The sequence below is a fragment of the Lissotriton helveticus genome, chromosome 7, assembly GCF_964261635.1.
Source record: "Lissotriton helveticus chromosome 7, aLisHel1.1, whole genome shotgun sequence".
NCBI lineage: Eukaryota > Metazoa > Chordata > Amphibia > Caudata > Salamandridae > Lissotriton > Lissotriton helveticus.
This window is the reverse complement of record NC_136068.1, coordinates 859,069,182-859,085,697: the sequence shown is the minus strand read 5'-3', so window position 1 is coordinate 859,085,697 and position 16,516 is coordinate 859,069,182. Positions and strand designations below refer to the sequence as shown.

General features: G+C 41.2%; 1 protein-coding gene across 2 annotated transcripts in view; it reads left to right on the top strand.

Annotated features, from left to right (window-relative positions):
• The window catches only part of DOCK2 (dedicator of cytokinesis 2), a 2,042,522-nt gene that overhangs the window by 878,845 nt on the left and 1,147,161 nt on the right, over positions 1-16,516 (top strand). For both annotated transcript variants that reach the window (XM_078653374.1, XM_078653373.1), the window contains exon 25: positions 8,784-8,890. In XM_078653374.1, the coding sequence (XP_078509500.1) occupies positions 8,784-8,890 (107 nt within the window). The remainder of the gene's footprint in view (positions 1-8,783; positions 8,891-16,516) is intronic.

Below are 16,516 nucleotides of genomic sequence, written 5' to 3'. Positions count from 1 at the left end.
CTCACAGCGCAGGCCATACCCTGGACATTATCTTTACTTACTCAGAACGTTTAAGAGCATTCCCGCCGCTTCTTTTCACTTGGTCAGATCATTACATGATCCAATTCTTCCTTATGTTCCAACCGGGGCTAACCCATAGGAGTCATCAGAAGCTCTTAAAATGCAGCAAGAATAGGCCATGGCAAAAATTAACACTGGACGCCTTTAATGAGACATTTACCCAATTCATGGCAGATCTTGTGCAAATTGGCCAAGAGCCTACAACTATGTTGGCCAGTTTAAATTCTGCCCTACTAAAAATGTTTGACGTGGTTATCTAAAAAAAAAAAAGATCAATCCCACTACGAGGCGGCCTTTTGCCCCTTGGTATTCTGGTGACCCGAAAAACAAAAAAGTCCACTTGCAAAGCTCTAGAGAGACGATGGAGAAGTACAAAACAATCTTAATACAAGATAGCCTATAAATCGTCATTAGCTCATTACCATCAAGTAATAAAAATAGCCAGATGCTTATACCTTCGCAACCAAAAATTGAACAATCCAGAAACTCTGCTAAAGCCTTATTTGACATCGTCAAGGAGTTTCCCTCCCCCCAGCATGTAAACAATCACCGCCTGAATCCCAAATACTATGTGACTCTATAGCGAATTTTTTCCAAGAAAAAATTTCCATAATCTATGCCAATTTCCCTGTCACACGCACTAACAACTCTGGACTCATTGCAACTCCGGACAATTCTTCCATATCTACCACATGTACTCTTAATCAGTTTGAGACCATCTCTGTTGCCGACACAAACAACTTACTGCTAGCAGCAAAATCAGGCTCACCGGCTGATTTATGCAGCCCAGCATAATGGCCCTTCTCTCTCCAACGTGCGCTCCTATAATTCAAAAATTTCTGAACTCTTCCATTCTGACCGGCCTCATTCTGAGCACCTGGAAAGAGGCCTATTTCCGTCCCATCCTAAAGAAACCATCGGCAGATCCCCAGGTGTTCAGCAATTATAGACCAATATCCTTGTTGCCCCTGCTCGGCAAAGTGCTGAAATCAGTAATAAACAAACAACTTAGTCCGTATTTGGAATCCAATGACATCCTTGACCCATCCCAGTCGGGCTTTCGCCCAGGCTTTAGCACAGAAACGGCCATCTTGGCAGTAACTGACTCACTGACACTTACCCTCGATGCCGGAGGATTCACGATCTTAATCTTCCTAGATCTCTCTGCGGCATTCAATACTATCTCCCATAGACGACTAGCAGAGAGACTGCTTGAATGTGGCATCAGGGGTATGGCCCTGCAGTGGCTGGGAAACTTTTTAATGGATAGATGGCAAACCACCACCCTGGGTCCGTTTGTATCTCAAAACAAATTATTGCTGGACAAGGGGGTGCCTCAGGGTTCGTGCCTAAGTCCCACCCTTTTTAACATGTACTTGGCCTCCCTGGCCAAGATTGTCCAACCATTCAGCTTCGCGATAGTCTCGTACGCCGACGATACACAGCTGCTGTTCCCAATAGGCCTAAATTCCGCTGATGAGAAACTGCGTTTCTCGGGTGGAATGTTAGCAATCTCGGACTGAATGAGGGAGCATTGTCTCCAGCTTAACCCGGGAAAAATGGAGCTTATGATCTTAGGCAGAGCCACCCACTTGGTCATCTGATTGGTGGCCTCCCCAACTGGGTGAAGCCCCCACTCCATCTTCCTCAGTAAAGAGTTTGGGAATCCAGTTGGACTCTAAACTCACCATGAAAGATAACGTTAAGAACATCTCTGGGGCGTGTTACTATAGACTGCGCCTACTACGTAGAATACTCCCCTATCTACCATTAGAACACCACAGAGCAGTAGTCCAGGCAATGGTTGTTAGTCGGCTTGACTACGGTAACGCCCTGTTGGCCGAAGGAGGGGTGACTACCTTAACTAAACTTCAGGTGATACAGAATACTGCCGCAAGGATGGTTCTCAACCGCCCCCCAGGATCTCCATCCCTGCCCTTACTTAGACAACTGCCCTGGCTTCCGGTGAAAAAAATATCGTTTTTAAGGTCTGCTGTCTTTCTTTTAAAGCACTCAAGGGTTGGGGACCCCGCTACCTGCAAAACAAACTTTTCAAACAGATATCCGAATGCAATTTATGATCGAATGCATTGGCCCTCTTAATGGTTCCTTGCATCCGGTTAAGTCGCACCTCAGGTGGCAGAGCTTTCTCTTATATCGCGCCCAAATACCGGAATTTGCTCCCAGAGGCCCTGCGTAAATCCACTTCCTATCTGTCTTTCAGTAAACAATTAAAAACTTTCCTGTTCTAAATCCGGTCTCTCCTGAATAACTCCTATTCGGAACCTATCTTGATATCCCCTAGGTAAGCGCTGAGATGCCCCCGGGTGAGTCATGCGCTATACAAGAACTCATAACATAACATACTAAATAATCTTTTTCCTAAACATCACTTTTACCTCAAATACATTTTGTACATCTCGAATATGTCGAAAGTCAGATAAAAATCCAATCTGTTCCTTCATGTATTGGAGTCAACAATGTTCATCAAAATATATAGTTCTCTACTCCTTCATCACAGTTCAGATTACGTAAACTAATAACGTTTTTTTCTTCAAATACCAAACAATATCCTTTCAGTACTCTTTGTTCAGATTCTTTCTTCGCAAACCTGTTTGTAGGAAAAATACCAGTCTCTTAATTATACACAAGAGCTAGGATTATGGTTCCTGCTGCAGCAATTAAGTGTCTTTATTTCTTAGCAAGGATATCCTGAACCAATAAGAAACGTATAACCAAAGACTTGTCACGATTTCCCAAAAATGTGAGACTACCATAAAATCATGGTATTTGCAGTTTGTGTTCGGACACTGACTCCAGGTATGCAAAGCCTTTTGCCAGGCATCTCCAAGATCTACTGACCACCTCCACCCTTTCCCCCCTGAATATGCTTGGCACAGGTGAGCCTGGAGTAAGCTGCTTACTCTTGTCACATGCTGCAAGGTCAGCTGAAGATTATGACACCCACTCATTTTCACTGTTTTCAATGGGATGTAGCCAAATCCACTTTCTATAATATATTATTTTTTGCAGAGTTTTATATAGCGCGAACTAGACCCGAACCGAATCAGGCATCAGAGCGCTTTACATAGCACCAGTTACGTTACATGAGGACACACTTTCATTTTAGGCAATTGAAGTACCTACTACCATTCTCTCTCTTAATAGCCAAGCTATCAGTCGAAATGGCGTGTCCCCTTTCAGATGAATTTTTTGGCATATTAGGTGCACTGGATCTTTCCTGTAAATCTTCTAGGTTCTCATTATTTTCCTTTCCTAATGAGTTGCCCTCTGTTTAACTTTGACACTTAGTGCTTGATACAAGTATAGGTGCTATTTATTGCACCAGGTAAATAACGCTACCTTGGGGTTTGTATTTTATCTGTTGCGATATATAGTACCTATTATGAGTTTCTGTTAAATTGCATACAGATTTCGGTCTGTAGCATACCAAAATCCGCATGTTACATTAATAATGTATGAATCAGCGGGTTTGAGTTTCCAGAATGTAACAAAGGTTAAGGTATTTAGGGCCACATGCATCATTGTTGGTATTAGCGATTCCTAAATTGCGAAAATTAAGGAATCGCAATTTAGAAATCGCAAATACCTATGCATTCAAAATGCGCACTTTTTTTGGCGTTTTCTTATTTTTCCTTATTTGCCATTCTCAATTTTGCGATTCGCAAATAAGCAATCCCTTTACATTGACTCCTATGGGCCTAGAGGCCCATAGGAATCAATGGGAAGTCATTCTCATTTTGAGATTCGCAATTAAGGAATCGCAAAATGAGAATGCAATTTCAAGGGTGTAGGGGGGCCAAAGGACCCCCCCCTGCACCCCTGAAATGTAACATAAAGTCAATTTTTCACACATACATGCCCCAAGGGCATGTGTGTGTGTAAAATAAAAGTTTCAAAAATGCACTTTTGTGCAGTTTTGAAACTTTTCACAAATTACCATGAAGGTTGACTTCATGGTAATTTACCACTTCTAATTTGCGAATTCACAAAATTTTTTAGATGATGCATTGCATTTAAGAAATTGCAAAATTGCGATTTCTTAAATGCAATCGCAATTTAAGAAATCGCAAAAAAATTGCGATTTCTTAAATTGCGAGAAAAAAAACTTGATGCATCGCAAAAATTGGATTTGCATTTGCAAACGGCCGAATCTTGCGATTCGCACCGTTTGCTAATGCAAAAACCAATGATGCATGTGCCCCCAAATGTTTTTAGATGCGTTAAATACCTTTCAAACTCATAATTCCGAATCATGCATAAACACGGATTTATGCTTGGGTCGGAATTTAACAAGCAACTTGTAATCAGGGACTCAGTGTCACTTGGGAGTGATGCTCCCTTATCTCAATCTCTTCCAAAGCAAGGACAATCTCACTACAAATACCTAGAACTTTTTTACTTGCATATGACATGCACAGTACATTGACTGTCACATAGTATGCCTCTCATACAAAGTGCCTCAATCAATCCACTGTTCTGTTTGAAAAAGGTATCTACTGGTTTACATATAATACTTTGAAATGGTCAATTAGACAGAGCCTCTTGTCCCTGATTCCATGTAAGAAATAATGGGCCTGATCCACAAAGATAACCTATACTTTGGTCAAATTTACACTTTTGAGTATGTGTACTGCTTTTTTGGATGTTCACAAAATCCTAGTGTAAATTTACTCCAAAAGTGTCACTTACATGTCTCCACCAAATTGAAGTGCTAGGGGCTATTCTATTTACGTTCCAGTTCATGAGAACAATCACATGTCTTTTTCTGGATCCTTTATTGAACACCCCCACATCTGCACAAATTATTTCTGTTTCCTCATCAGTTCAGCATGTTTATTTCTTGAGAGTTGCAACTGTTTTGATACAGCTGTTTACACCTGCCAACACTTTCATTTTATTCCTATGCTGTTTCTTTTAGGATGATTATCAGCCCTTGAAGTTACAAAGTTGACACTGTAATTGGTACCATCTTGCTTTATCAACACACTGTCAATCCCCCCTTACAACCACTGAATGTTAATGCAATGTACGTAGTATAAATACCACATACTTCACTCAACTTTGCAATCCACCAAATCCACTACAGTAACTTCCAAGACAACATCCTTGTTCCAGGCCTGTGCCCATCACCATCCTTTAATCTCAGCTAAGGGATTTCACTGCTCATATGGTCTCCCTGGTCACCCAAGCCACCTGTGAGCATACACTCACAAGCTCATCATATGTTATGCCACTCATGCCCTCAAGTCAGATGGGACCCACAAAGGCTGTAAGTCTGGAACCCAGAGGTGACGTGCACCAATAACATTATGAAGCACCTACAATTGATGTTGAAAAAAAAGTGTATGCATTTGGGCATCTGGATTAGTAACACACCCTTCATTTAAAACCTGTTATTAACTCAGTGAACATTTATTGGGACATACCTACAGCTGCCACCACATTTCTTTTACTTTCCTTCCATGAAATATAATCAATTTCTTCTTATTTGGGTCTCATATCACCTATCCTGTGCTCCCCCCTTGCACAAATTTGAATTCATAGGTCAACTCTGTCCATCTTCTCTTCTTGCTCCCTCATATCTTCACCTACTCTCCACTCCTCACAACCCCAGGCTTGCTTAAGTTGCTCAAAAACGGTCACAAATCTGCGAGCATCAAAAATGACCTTCACTTGGCAAAAAGAAGCCTTTATGAAAATATGATGTCCTCAGTCATCCTTCTCTGTTTTTGTAATTGCATAGTGTGGTCAGGATAACTAAGCTTTCTGTTATATCTTAAGTATTACATTTATATGCAAACAGCCTAGGTCCTCCTAGCTGCTCAGCCAGAGTGAGAGATGGCAACGGAATGTTGGCGTGACTGTGATGCGTGAAATGCCTGGGTGCCTGTGTGTATGAGTGGGGACAGTTGGAGATGGGCTGAGCATCTAGGCAGGCTGCTCCTGGTGGGGCTGGTGTAGGAGATGTAGGAGCTGGTATATTGCTAGTACCTGACTAGAGCTGGCTGGACTATGATTGATACTACCCTGATGTAGAACCAATAAAGAAGATTTGAAACATACAACATGGCTACCAATGTCTCTATGTGCAGGGTACAACACTTTCCTTATAGAAAGAAAATACACGAGCGTCAAACAGGTTCTGAATCTAATTTCTTATTTAATGTAATAGCAGTTTTTTCTACATCTGATACCATGCCCTGTGCCGGTGCCACCCTTGCTGAAGCTCCCTTCCATTTGTGTTGAATTAATTAAACATATGATTAAAAAGAATCCACAATAGCTTCAAAGGATTTAATTGTTTATTAATGGGAATGTGAAATTGGTGCCTGAACTTAATGGAAACAGTACTAAAGAGATTACATCTTTCCTTTATTAAATGCTGAGTCCACAATCCTTTTCCTGCCAGTTGGGATCAATAATGAGGTAATGTCTCCCTGGACTAAGGGGCGGAAAAACTTTTTTTACTTACATAAGAGCCTACCCTTCCTTGAGCCTGAATACGAAGACTAGAAAAGCTAGAATCCTTTCTGTCCTCTGTTGCATATCCAGCTGTCAATAAACATCGTAGCCAAGAACCAATAGGCTTCATGTTCTGGTCCCTCCGAATTCTAAAAGTACAATGGAGCCAGGTAGACTGACAAAAGATGTTCTATGATGCTAACAGCATACCTGCTAGGATACCTGTATCTGGCTGTATACAATAGGATTGACCTGATGTTATCCTCTGGCTTGTTTGTTGAGTTTTATTTTGTCTATTCTATTAAATCTATTTATGCATTTATCCAATCATCCCACGCAACCTAATGGAGGCAACATTGTATTTCCCGTGAGAGATTCCACAGTGGTGATGTTTGACTTGAATAAAGGCTATTTAGTAAGGGTGGGCGGCCAGCTACGCTCCGTGCACGGAGTGCACGGAGTGCCGTCTCCTACGCATTTTGCATACCGGGCGTAGCCAGGCGGCACTACGCGCGCTCCGCAGACGGTGCGTAGCCGGCCGCCACCCGCCTCCCTCCCGCCCTCCCTAAATACATCAATAAAAGTATGAAAAGCTATTAAAAACACTTACCTTGTCTGCCGCGTCCCCGGGGCTCCCTCTCGGCGTCCCGCGATTCTCGCCTCCATTTCGGGTCCTAATGCGCATGCGCGGGTGGCCGCGCATGCGCATTTCTCATGAGGAATGCGCATGCGCGGCCGCCCGCGCATGCGCATTAGTATCCGGGTCGGTGGCGGCGCGAATCGCGGGACAGCGAGAGGGAGCCCCGGGGACGCGGCAGACAAGGTAAGTGTTTTTAATAGCTTTTTATACTTTTATTGATGTATTTAGGGAGGGCGGGAGGGAGGCGGGCGGCGCGGAGTGGGGCTACGCGGAGTGCGCGGGTGGGCGTAGTTGTGTGCCCACTTCGCGTAGCTCCGCAGAGCCCCACTCCGCACACTACGCCCAGGGTTACTATTTAGACCAAATATAATTGTATCTATACGACAAATCGTGAATTTCTATCTTCTCGACTTTGCACTTGAATTGGCCTAACTCTGGCGCTAATCTCACTACAAATGCCATAACAATACCTTCTCACTCTATCCCATAGATATACATCGCCTGCAGTTTATTTCTTTGTTAATGGTTTGGCATATTTACTACAAATGAAATGGTTTAACGATGTTGACACCAGTTTCAATTTTCCAGTTTTATTTAAACTTTGTAGCACTTAGCTCATAAGCTTTTTGATTTTATGAGCTTAATATTTTAGGCCTGAATTACATCTTGGCAAACGGGTTACTCTGTCAGAATGGTAACGGATATCCTATCCGCCAAAATATAAATCCCATTATGCTTATTGGATTTATATTTCAGCGGACGGGAAATCCATCACAGTTGTGATGGAGTAACCCGTCTGCCGAGATGTAAATCAGCCCTTAGTGTTTTTTTCTTTCAGTTTCAACTCTAATGCTTTTTGAGCTGTGGCCTCACCCACACACAAGCCCCTCCCTCAAAGTAAATCTTGAGCATGGCCTATATTTCTAAAAGAGTGACAAGAGTAACTTAAGGAAATCTTTCGAATCCTGAGGAGTAGTCTTCAGAGCTGGACATTGTGGAATTCAGCCATTGCATTTAAAAATGCCTTGAGCCACCCTTTCTATTCAAAAGTGCTTACTAGGCGGTTGGAAAATGTTTCACCCAAAGAATCTCTGTTTAATGTTCATTGTTAATTTTTGTTCATGTTTAAAATATTTGTAATCAAACTAAATAAAGTCTTACGAAGTATCAAAAGCCATTTTCTCAATTTTCCCTTTAAAATTCTCCTAAGTTAGTGACTTATATGTTTTCCCTTCTCTTTAGTAACTTGCAATTGATTTTGTTTTCTTTGTGTGTTAACTGGATTGTAGTTTGGTAAAATATAATCTTGTATGTTGTTTAAGACTCCTAACAAGAAGCCTTTAACATTGAGGCATGGTACTAAATGATTTAAGAAGTTTCTTTACTTTGCTTTTGGGGATTTTGCTGCCCTTATACAATATTATGGAAGGCTACCAGAGCATGTAACCCTCTGCCTGAAAGGTGAAGATCCGTACAGAAAAAGAGCCCTTTTCTTGTGTTTAGAGATTAATCAATTAATCAACTAAGATCGTTTTCATTCTAGGTCACCCTCTTTGAAGCATGTCTCTAACTGGTCTTGTCTTTTCTCAATGCACAGCCAACTTCTGTATGAATTTTACACCTGCATTCCACCGGACAAGCTGCAACAACAAAAAGTACAGTCCATGAATGAGATTGTCCGTAGCAAGCTTTTTACAAAACAAGGTAACTTTCAAATACGTAAACCTGAATAATCAGATTGGTACTTTACAAAAGCTGATGCCCTGAAATAAAAGTTATGAATAATTATTTGCCCACAAACTTGAACCGTGAATATTCTCACACCTGGAAGTTCTCATGACAGTATGTCAATTATTTAATGATGCTGTTTATCCCATGGAATCTTTGTCAAACACCTAAAACAATACAAATCTGCATAAAACTGTTGGATTACACTTCTCACAGTAGCCAACATCATAAAATTCTTCATCTGAAGAGTTATCATTTCTAAATTAAATGTATTCCACAAACACATTAGGGACCTAACTGCACACATGTTTAAATATGGTGCATTAAAGAAAACGGTTATAAGGATTACACGAAAGTGAAAAGAAAAATGAAGAAAACTAGATGTATTAATCGGGAGATTAACAAAAAAAATCCATAGAAATGAATGTGAACTGAAAAACTATGTGCGTTAATGGGGTATGGTTGCCCTTAACCCAGGTACCCACTGATTCAAACAGGCAGTGAAACTATATGCTAATTGTTATTAGTTCTCCCTAGTGAAATACAATTGACTGGGTTGGGTAATCTCTGCAGCAAACCAGCAATGAATTACCATCATGAAATGGTTGACGATTTATCCCTTTCAAAAGTTTTACCTTCACACTTAGAAATGTTGCTAAAGGTTAGAATTTTTCATTGGGCAAGGTTGGAAGTTATGAACAAACAGGGCTATTCAATATCAGATACCTCTTTTTCATTCTTCTACAGTGGCATCAAGCTTTGCTGGTGAAAGCTCCCAGTGGGCCATACCAGAGAAATGCAGCAAGCGAGGCTACATATTTATTTATGGTACCATAGCACAGTTCTTCAAAAATTAAATCTTTCCACATACCAACTCTTAGAAAAAGGTCGATACCTTCATCCATGGTGCTCTAAAAGTCTTCAAATCATCAGGAAAGTATTGTTGGAAAACGAGTCCTGGGTTCAAGATGTAGTAGTAATTCATCTCACGATTCACAGTGAGATCCATAGCATAATCACCATTTGAGGATGGTTTGTGAGATTCCTTTGCAGCAGCATCAATTATCTCCATATCCACTGCCCATGTACATGGAAGATATATCACAAGTTATCTTCCAGATGACAGAGATTGCCCTGTCACAAGGACCTTTTACACTCTCCAGCCATTGGAGAGAAGTTCCAACAAACAGGGAGGCTTTACTAAAATGGACTTGGCATCATTTGTCCCTGTGAGTGATCAAGAGTCTGTCTTGTTTTGCATTTTTTAGCTGCCTTCCAGCCAACTAGACTCTTGATAAAGCTGAGAAAATTCTCTCCTCTGTCCCTATCAAGGTATATAATAATTGATCTGGTTGTTAGAAGACAATCTTGATCTATTCTTCTGATCTGGTCTGCTCTCACCCTTGAACGTAACATGCAGCAGTTTCAGACGCAGACAGGTGCTCTACTGAAAATTATCCCACCTGTTTTTGTTCTACAGACAGCATAAATTAGGATTCCTTAACCTTCCCTAAACTGTTGCTAAGCTCTATACAAACTCTCCCCATGCCTTACCCACTCCTGCTTTTGTAGAATCAAAGCAAAAATCCCAGCTTTCTATTACATATCTGAGCAGGATTCTGAATTATTAAGATAACAGGAGGACTAGCTCTGGGCTCTCACTAAGTTAGATATAACACATTTCTAATGAGAAATTATATCTTACACCTGTTAGCAATGGTCAAAGAAGAAGGTCTCTTGCTAGTGAAATATGAGTTAAGTACCAAGCAGTACCAAGACAATATTAAAATCAAGAAATAAAATAGTAAGCAGTAAAAATTACCAAACTAAAGTAACACAAAGATGGCAAATATATAATCACTAAAACAAAATCAACATCAACACAACAGAAAATGAGTAAAGAATGAAGAAATATGAATTTTCAAGAATAGAGTGCCCAAGGAACAATAGAGATGTGTGAGAAATTGGGTTGGTGTTTGTGGTGTGTGAGCCCTTCTTAAGGGACAGCCACAGTCCTTGTGAACCAAAAAAAACAAAAAAAGTCTCTAAGTTAATTTCGGTTTAACCCTCTGTAGCATGGCACAAAAGCAGTCGGGCTTTACTTAGAGGCAATGTGCAAAATATTCATACAGTACACAAACAGTAATAAAGTGAAAACACAACACAAGTATATCCCACACCAATTTATAAAAATAGAGTAAAATATAATATATTATTTAATACCAACCATCCATCAGTAGAATGGGAGATACACCATTTTAGGATTTAGGTGAATATAGTGTCTAAAAGCATAAAGTGCCACTCAGGGTCATCTGGTCATGCTAGACCAGGGGAAAGTCACAAGATTAGGCTGACGGCAATGGAGCATGGGCTGAATACAAGGGAAAGGTTAGTCTTACATTCTCAAAATCTGGTGTGAAGTATCCAATTCACGATGGAGGAGGCCTCGAGGAACAGGGAGAACATTGCAGCTGGGCATTACTGTAACCTGAAGAGCAGGCCAGGCATTGCGGATGCTTAGCGCTGTAGTGTAAAGATCCTGTTGGGCATCAAGGGCAGTCCTTGTTGGAGTTCTGCTTTGGTGGTCTCCGCGGGCTGTCGCTGCTGTAGCGCAAAGTGCAGATCTCACAGCACGAAGAATCATGTCTCCCGGAGCTTCACATTGGCAGTCGTCCTGGGTAGTGAGATCTCGGTGTTAATGGGCCCATTCACAATCACAAATATTCCTAAACTTCAAGATTTTTCCTTTTCTTTACGGGATGAGCTTACCTGTTGCCAGCCAAGTGTCAATGACCTGGGGAGGATAAGGAACCCACTCCAGCAGAGGCCAGCAGGGCTCAGGCAGGTTCAATGACAGGACCAGGCAGGTCCAGTGCAGCAGATCAGCTCGCCAGTTGCAGTGAGGACTCTGGAACTTGTGTCCCTGTAGCTCAGAGCAGGAGGTTGCCACATGACCCTGGGAGTCTTCCTTTTTAGAGAGCATGGCAGGCCTCATGCAGCAGGGCAGTAGTATCCACAGGTCCAGGAGTGTACTGAAGAGTGGGTCTCAGGATTATACCTGGTACCAATTTTGAAGTGTGAGAAACTTCTAGAACCCTCCCCCCAAACATCCTATTCTGGAATTTGCTTCCTTCCTTTGCCAAGGCACCAAGATTTCTGTAGTGACAAAAGGATAGTGTGAAGTGCTTTGTGAGTTCAGAAGGCAGCCCCTATTAAAGTGCAAGTGTGGTAGATAACAGCTCCACCCCCGCCCATCTTGTCAGGATTGCCCATCCTGCCAACACCCAATCCGCCTTTGTGACATGGTCTTGCAGGATTACATAAATGCCCACTACCAAATAGACCTAGTCATGTGCCCCCAGTACACAGGCTACAGGCACATAATGTTGTATTAAGCCCTAGGTTTCTGCATGCTTTATTGTAACCTGTCTCACTAGATCCTGCTCTGGTTGGGAGCATGTCAGGATCCCAGTGTCACTGTGTAGAGATCCTAATGTCCTTCCCACTGCTCCCTTATTGAAATGAGGGAAAACCCCATTAAACCCACCCTAGACTGGTTTGGACAGGTGCTTAGTTCGGGCAAGGACAAACTGTCTAGAATTCCCTTTCTTCACCTGAACACTTCCTGACACTAGGACCCTCTTTGGTATAAACATGTGAAAAGGTCAGGCCTAATCTTGGCCCTTAGCATATGTTCCTGTTAACTCCACACTTCTGCATTCTAAGTTAAGTGACCTATGAATACTCCTTCCTGTCTTCCAGGCAGAATAACCAAGTCTCCCAAGAAGGCGTTTTTCACACCTAATCAGTTTCATATTCCTACCAATGGAAGAAAAGGCAGACAGAAAAACTGGCTTTCTACTGTAAGGTTTCTTAGGTAAAGACAGAAAAGTTTATTTTAATTAAATCATCTTTGCAGTATATTTAACAAAAAATCCATATTTTCCTCTGAATTCAATTTTTGATAAATAAGCTACTGATGCATCACCCATTTCTCTAGCATTTTCCCAGCATCATCTGAAAAATCTAGACCTTCATTCACAAACAGAATTTTATCATATTAAAAGCTACATTAGCTTATGCTGCTAAAGGAGCTTTGGTATCCTGTCACTGCTGGGACAAAACAAATTAAATATTAGGCATCTTGCCACTTTTGTAGGTTATATTTTTCACACTGTGGGCCTTAATGCATTATTTAGGGCTAACAGCTAATGTCAACAATCAATTTTTAAACATGTCAAAACTGTTTCATTTGACACAGGGGTACTGTAGCAGAGCTGCAACACTAGGTCTGAAGTTAGGTATTTCCGATTGATTCACGTGTAAGGTATAAATATACATTGCAGCACTCATGTGCCATTTAACTTTTATTTTACTAGTGCATTTTCTAGTCACATTATTGTGGCATTTCTTAAATATTAAATATGCCTCTTGAGATTATCCAAACATTCTATGAGTGAGTTTAAATGTCAGATCACATTCACTAGGAGAGTGAGGGCAAATTAGGAGTCTGTCAGTCCGTAATTAGACTGCTGGCTCCGCCACGGAACCACCGTTCACTGGTGGTGGCAAAGTGGCCAGAGACTATGTAATATGCAGGTGGTGCCACTGGGTCATCGCCATGCATATTACAAGTTTCAGGAGAGCCAGCGGTTTCATGGAGGTGTTTCCTCCATATAAAAGGCTGGCGGTGCTAAAATTACGAGGGCCCTACCGGGCCCCCGTGCTCTCTCAGCCTGGGGATGCATGCAGAGGGCACATCATTGGCCCCCCGTGTGCATGCACTCAGGTTCCTGCACAGCATGGAATTTCAAGACTATGCCATGCAGGAAACCAATGTGGCGGTCCCATTGTGGTGCCTCTTTCAAAGGAAGAGGAAAAGATACTGGAAGTTTCTGGGGCAAAGGAAAAAGCCATGCCAGCCTTCCATTCCATTGATGTTCAGTTGACTGAAAAATGTGCAAGTGTTCTTAGTAAGAGATCGTTAGTATTGGTGGTGTGCCTGTTGGGCGCTGTTGGCAGAAAGTGCAATGGGGGTCTCGTGTACGAATACTTCTTTACTTTGCAAACCAGCTTGTGCAAACAGAACACCATTTTTTTTCTAATGTGACCTATGTTCAAAACTTGAATCACAATTACCCATTGCAATTCCATTGATGCTACAGCTAGGGAGTCTGTAACTTGTCTATGCGACCACATTGAGGTCATAACCCATTGATACATTTCGTCATGAATCTCTGGTAGGAGGGGCTCCAATCTCCAAATTGCAATTTATGAATTACCTGGAAATGGCATTTGCTATTTGCAAGGCTTTTTGACGCTCATAATGTCTATCATGCATTGCATCTTTTACATGTTGCAGTCACAGAGTCTGTGATTTGTGAACCAGGCCCTAGATCATGTATACTGCATAAAGTGGGAGTGAGGTAATGATCTTTCATACACCTTCACAAACAATGAGCACGGTTGCATTAAATATGTTCTGCATTTGATATATCTGCTGTAATTCAATTAAATATGCTCAACATCAAATTAAACCATGTTTCTTGCACCTAATATGATCAGACATCTTAATACTGGGGCGTGAGTACAGTGATGTTTCTGTAGGTGGGGCATGAGGAAAATTAATGTAGCAAACGGCACCTGTGGGAGAGTTTTGTGCTAATAAATTAAAGTAATTCTGAGATTAAAGTCTGTTGATATGCATGTGTTCTGATAAAATATATATTTTACTAGTGTAATAACCATAAATCGATGTAGCCTGAAGGCTGGACACAGCAAGAAGAAAGATGGAATTTTATTTTTAAGGATAACACTCAAGTGATGCTGCCAGCCCTTGGGGCAGCTTTGTCTAGAGCTCGCATGCCACCTCTTCATCTGTCGAAAGACAGCTGCTCTGGCTAAATATCACAAACATTTTCCCTACAGAGATCTATTCCCTTTAACACTCTTTTGAGATGGAGGAAGTTTAGATTTTTTCTCTTGTTTACAAAACAAATTATTGCATGCATGCCTCACGAGACCTATTACGTAGCACTCATTCCCAATGACCATTCATCTCTCTGACAGTTTTTCGCACTGCATATTGTTCCCTCAGACACCAAATGTTCCTTAGCTTCGCATTTTTTTTACTACACAAAAAAAACAGTATTCTTTTTTAGTTCAATTAAATCTAAGGGAAGGGGCTTTGCGTTCAGAATAAACCTTATACCCGACTAAGAGTTTCTTTTTTAGTCCCTAGACTGAATTTAGGCCAAGACAGCAGTGATGATAAATAATTATCTTCGGACTGGATAATTATGTGCCACATCTTGGTTGAAAGGGGTAGGCACATTATCTCCCAGTGATTGAGAGATCCCACCACTAGACACTTCTCATTACATTTTAAAAGCAAAGGGTGTTTTTATTTTTCTGTAAATCCAAAAACGGAGCTTTGTCTAAGCACGCTGTGCAGAAGTCCTAGTTTTCTCCAAAACGCGCTGTTCGATTTTTTCAGCTTCAGCCACAGACCGCTGTAGATGTTTTCTGCAGTTTATATCATGACTGAAAAAAAGCACTGGTAAAGTCAAAAGATCTTGCATTAGCAGCCAGGCATTTATTACATATGCAGCAACACTAACACTATATTACAGTTAAGATGTATATATTTTAAAGTTTCCAAACCAATTCAGTGAAAATGTGAAAGTTTTAGTTTCTCTTGACCCCTCACAATCAGGCATCAGAACTAACCATAGCACCGAGGGAGCCCTCATCGTAGCAACAGACGACATTCGCACCCTACTGTACAGAGGGGAATCAGCTGCCCTAGTCCTCCTTGACCTCTCTACACCCTTCGACACAGTGTCCCACCACACTCTCATAAATCACCTTCACCACATTGTCATCACAAACTACACTCTCAAATGGATGTCATCCTTTCTTACATGGCGCGCCCAGAAAGTCAGGCTTCCTCCTTTCACATCACAGGCAAAACACAACCTTTGTGGTGTACCTCAAAGATCAGAAATAAGAAGAGAGCGACCACTTTGCCTCACCAAAGGAATAGGATACTATGGCAAGTTAGAAGTACATTTATGCTTTGATTTTTACACACTTAGTTGTACATGCATAGTTTACTCATAACCCATAACATTCAACCCCAACATTCAAAGCAATAAACAATATAGCCCAAGCAGTAAGCACAAAGAACAGTCAAGAGTGGAAATAAGTGCAATAATATTTATTTAAAAAAATATACAATTGTTCTTTATAACCTCAATAATAAAAGCTATTAAAAAATAGTACAATATATGACTATTACCGTGGTACACAAATGATTAAAAACCTAGTTCATATATAATTTATACTCAAACTATCCACGTGTACTAGTTGGGTGAAAAAAAAGGCCCGTAACCAAACATCAATACACCTAGTATTTCGAGAGAGAAGACAGTATACTTTGCCATTAAATCAAACACATGTCGTAAGAAAAGAAATGTTGACTAGGACCCGATACGTCCACTCTCATTTGGTATCTATGGTTCCAGTCAAGCAAACGAATTGTGTAGAAGTAGCATCAACGCGTTTCGATGGTGTTTGTAATTTATGCCATCTTTTTCAGGA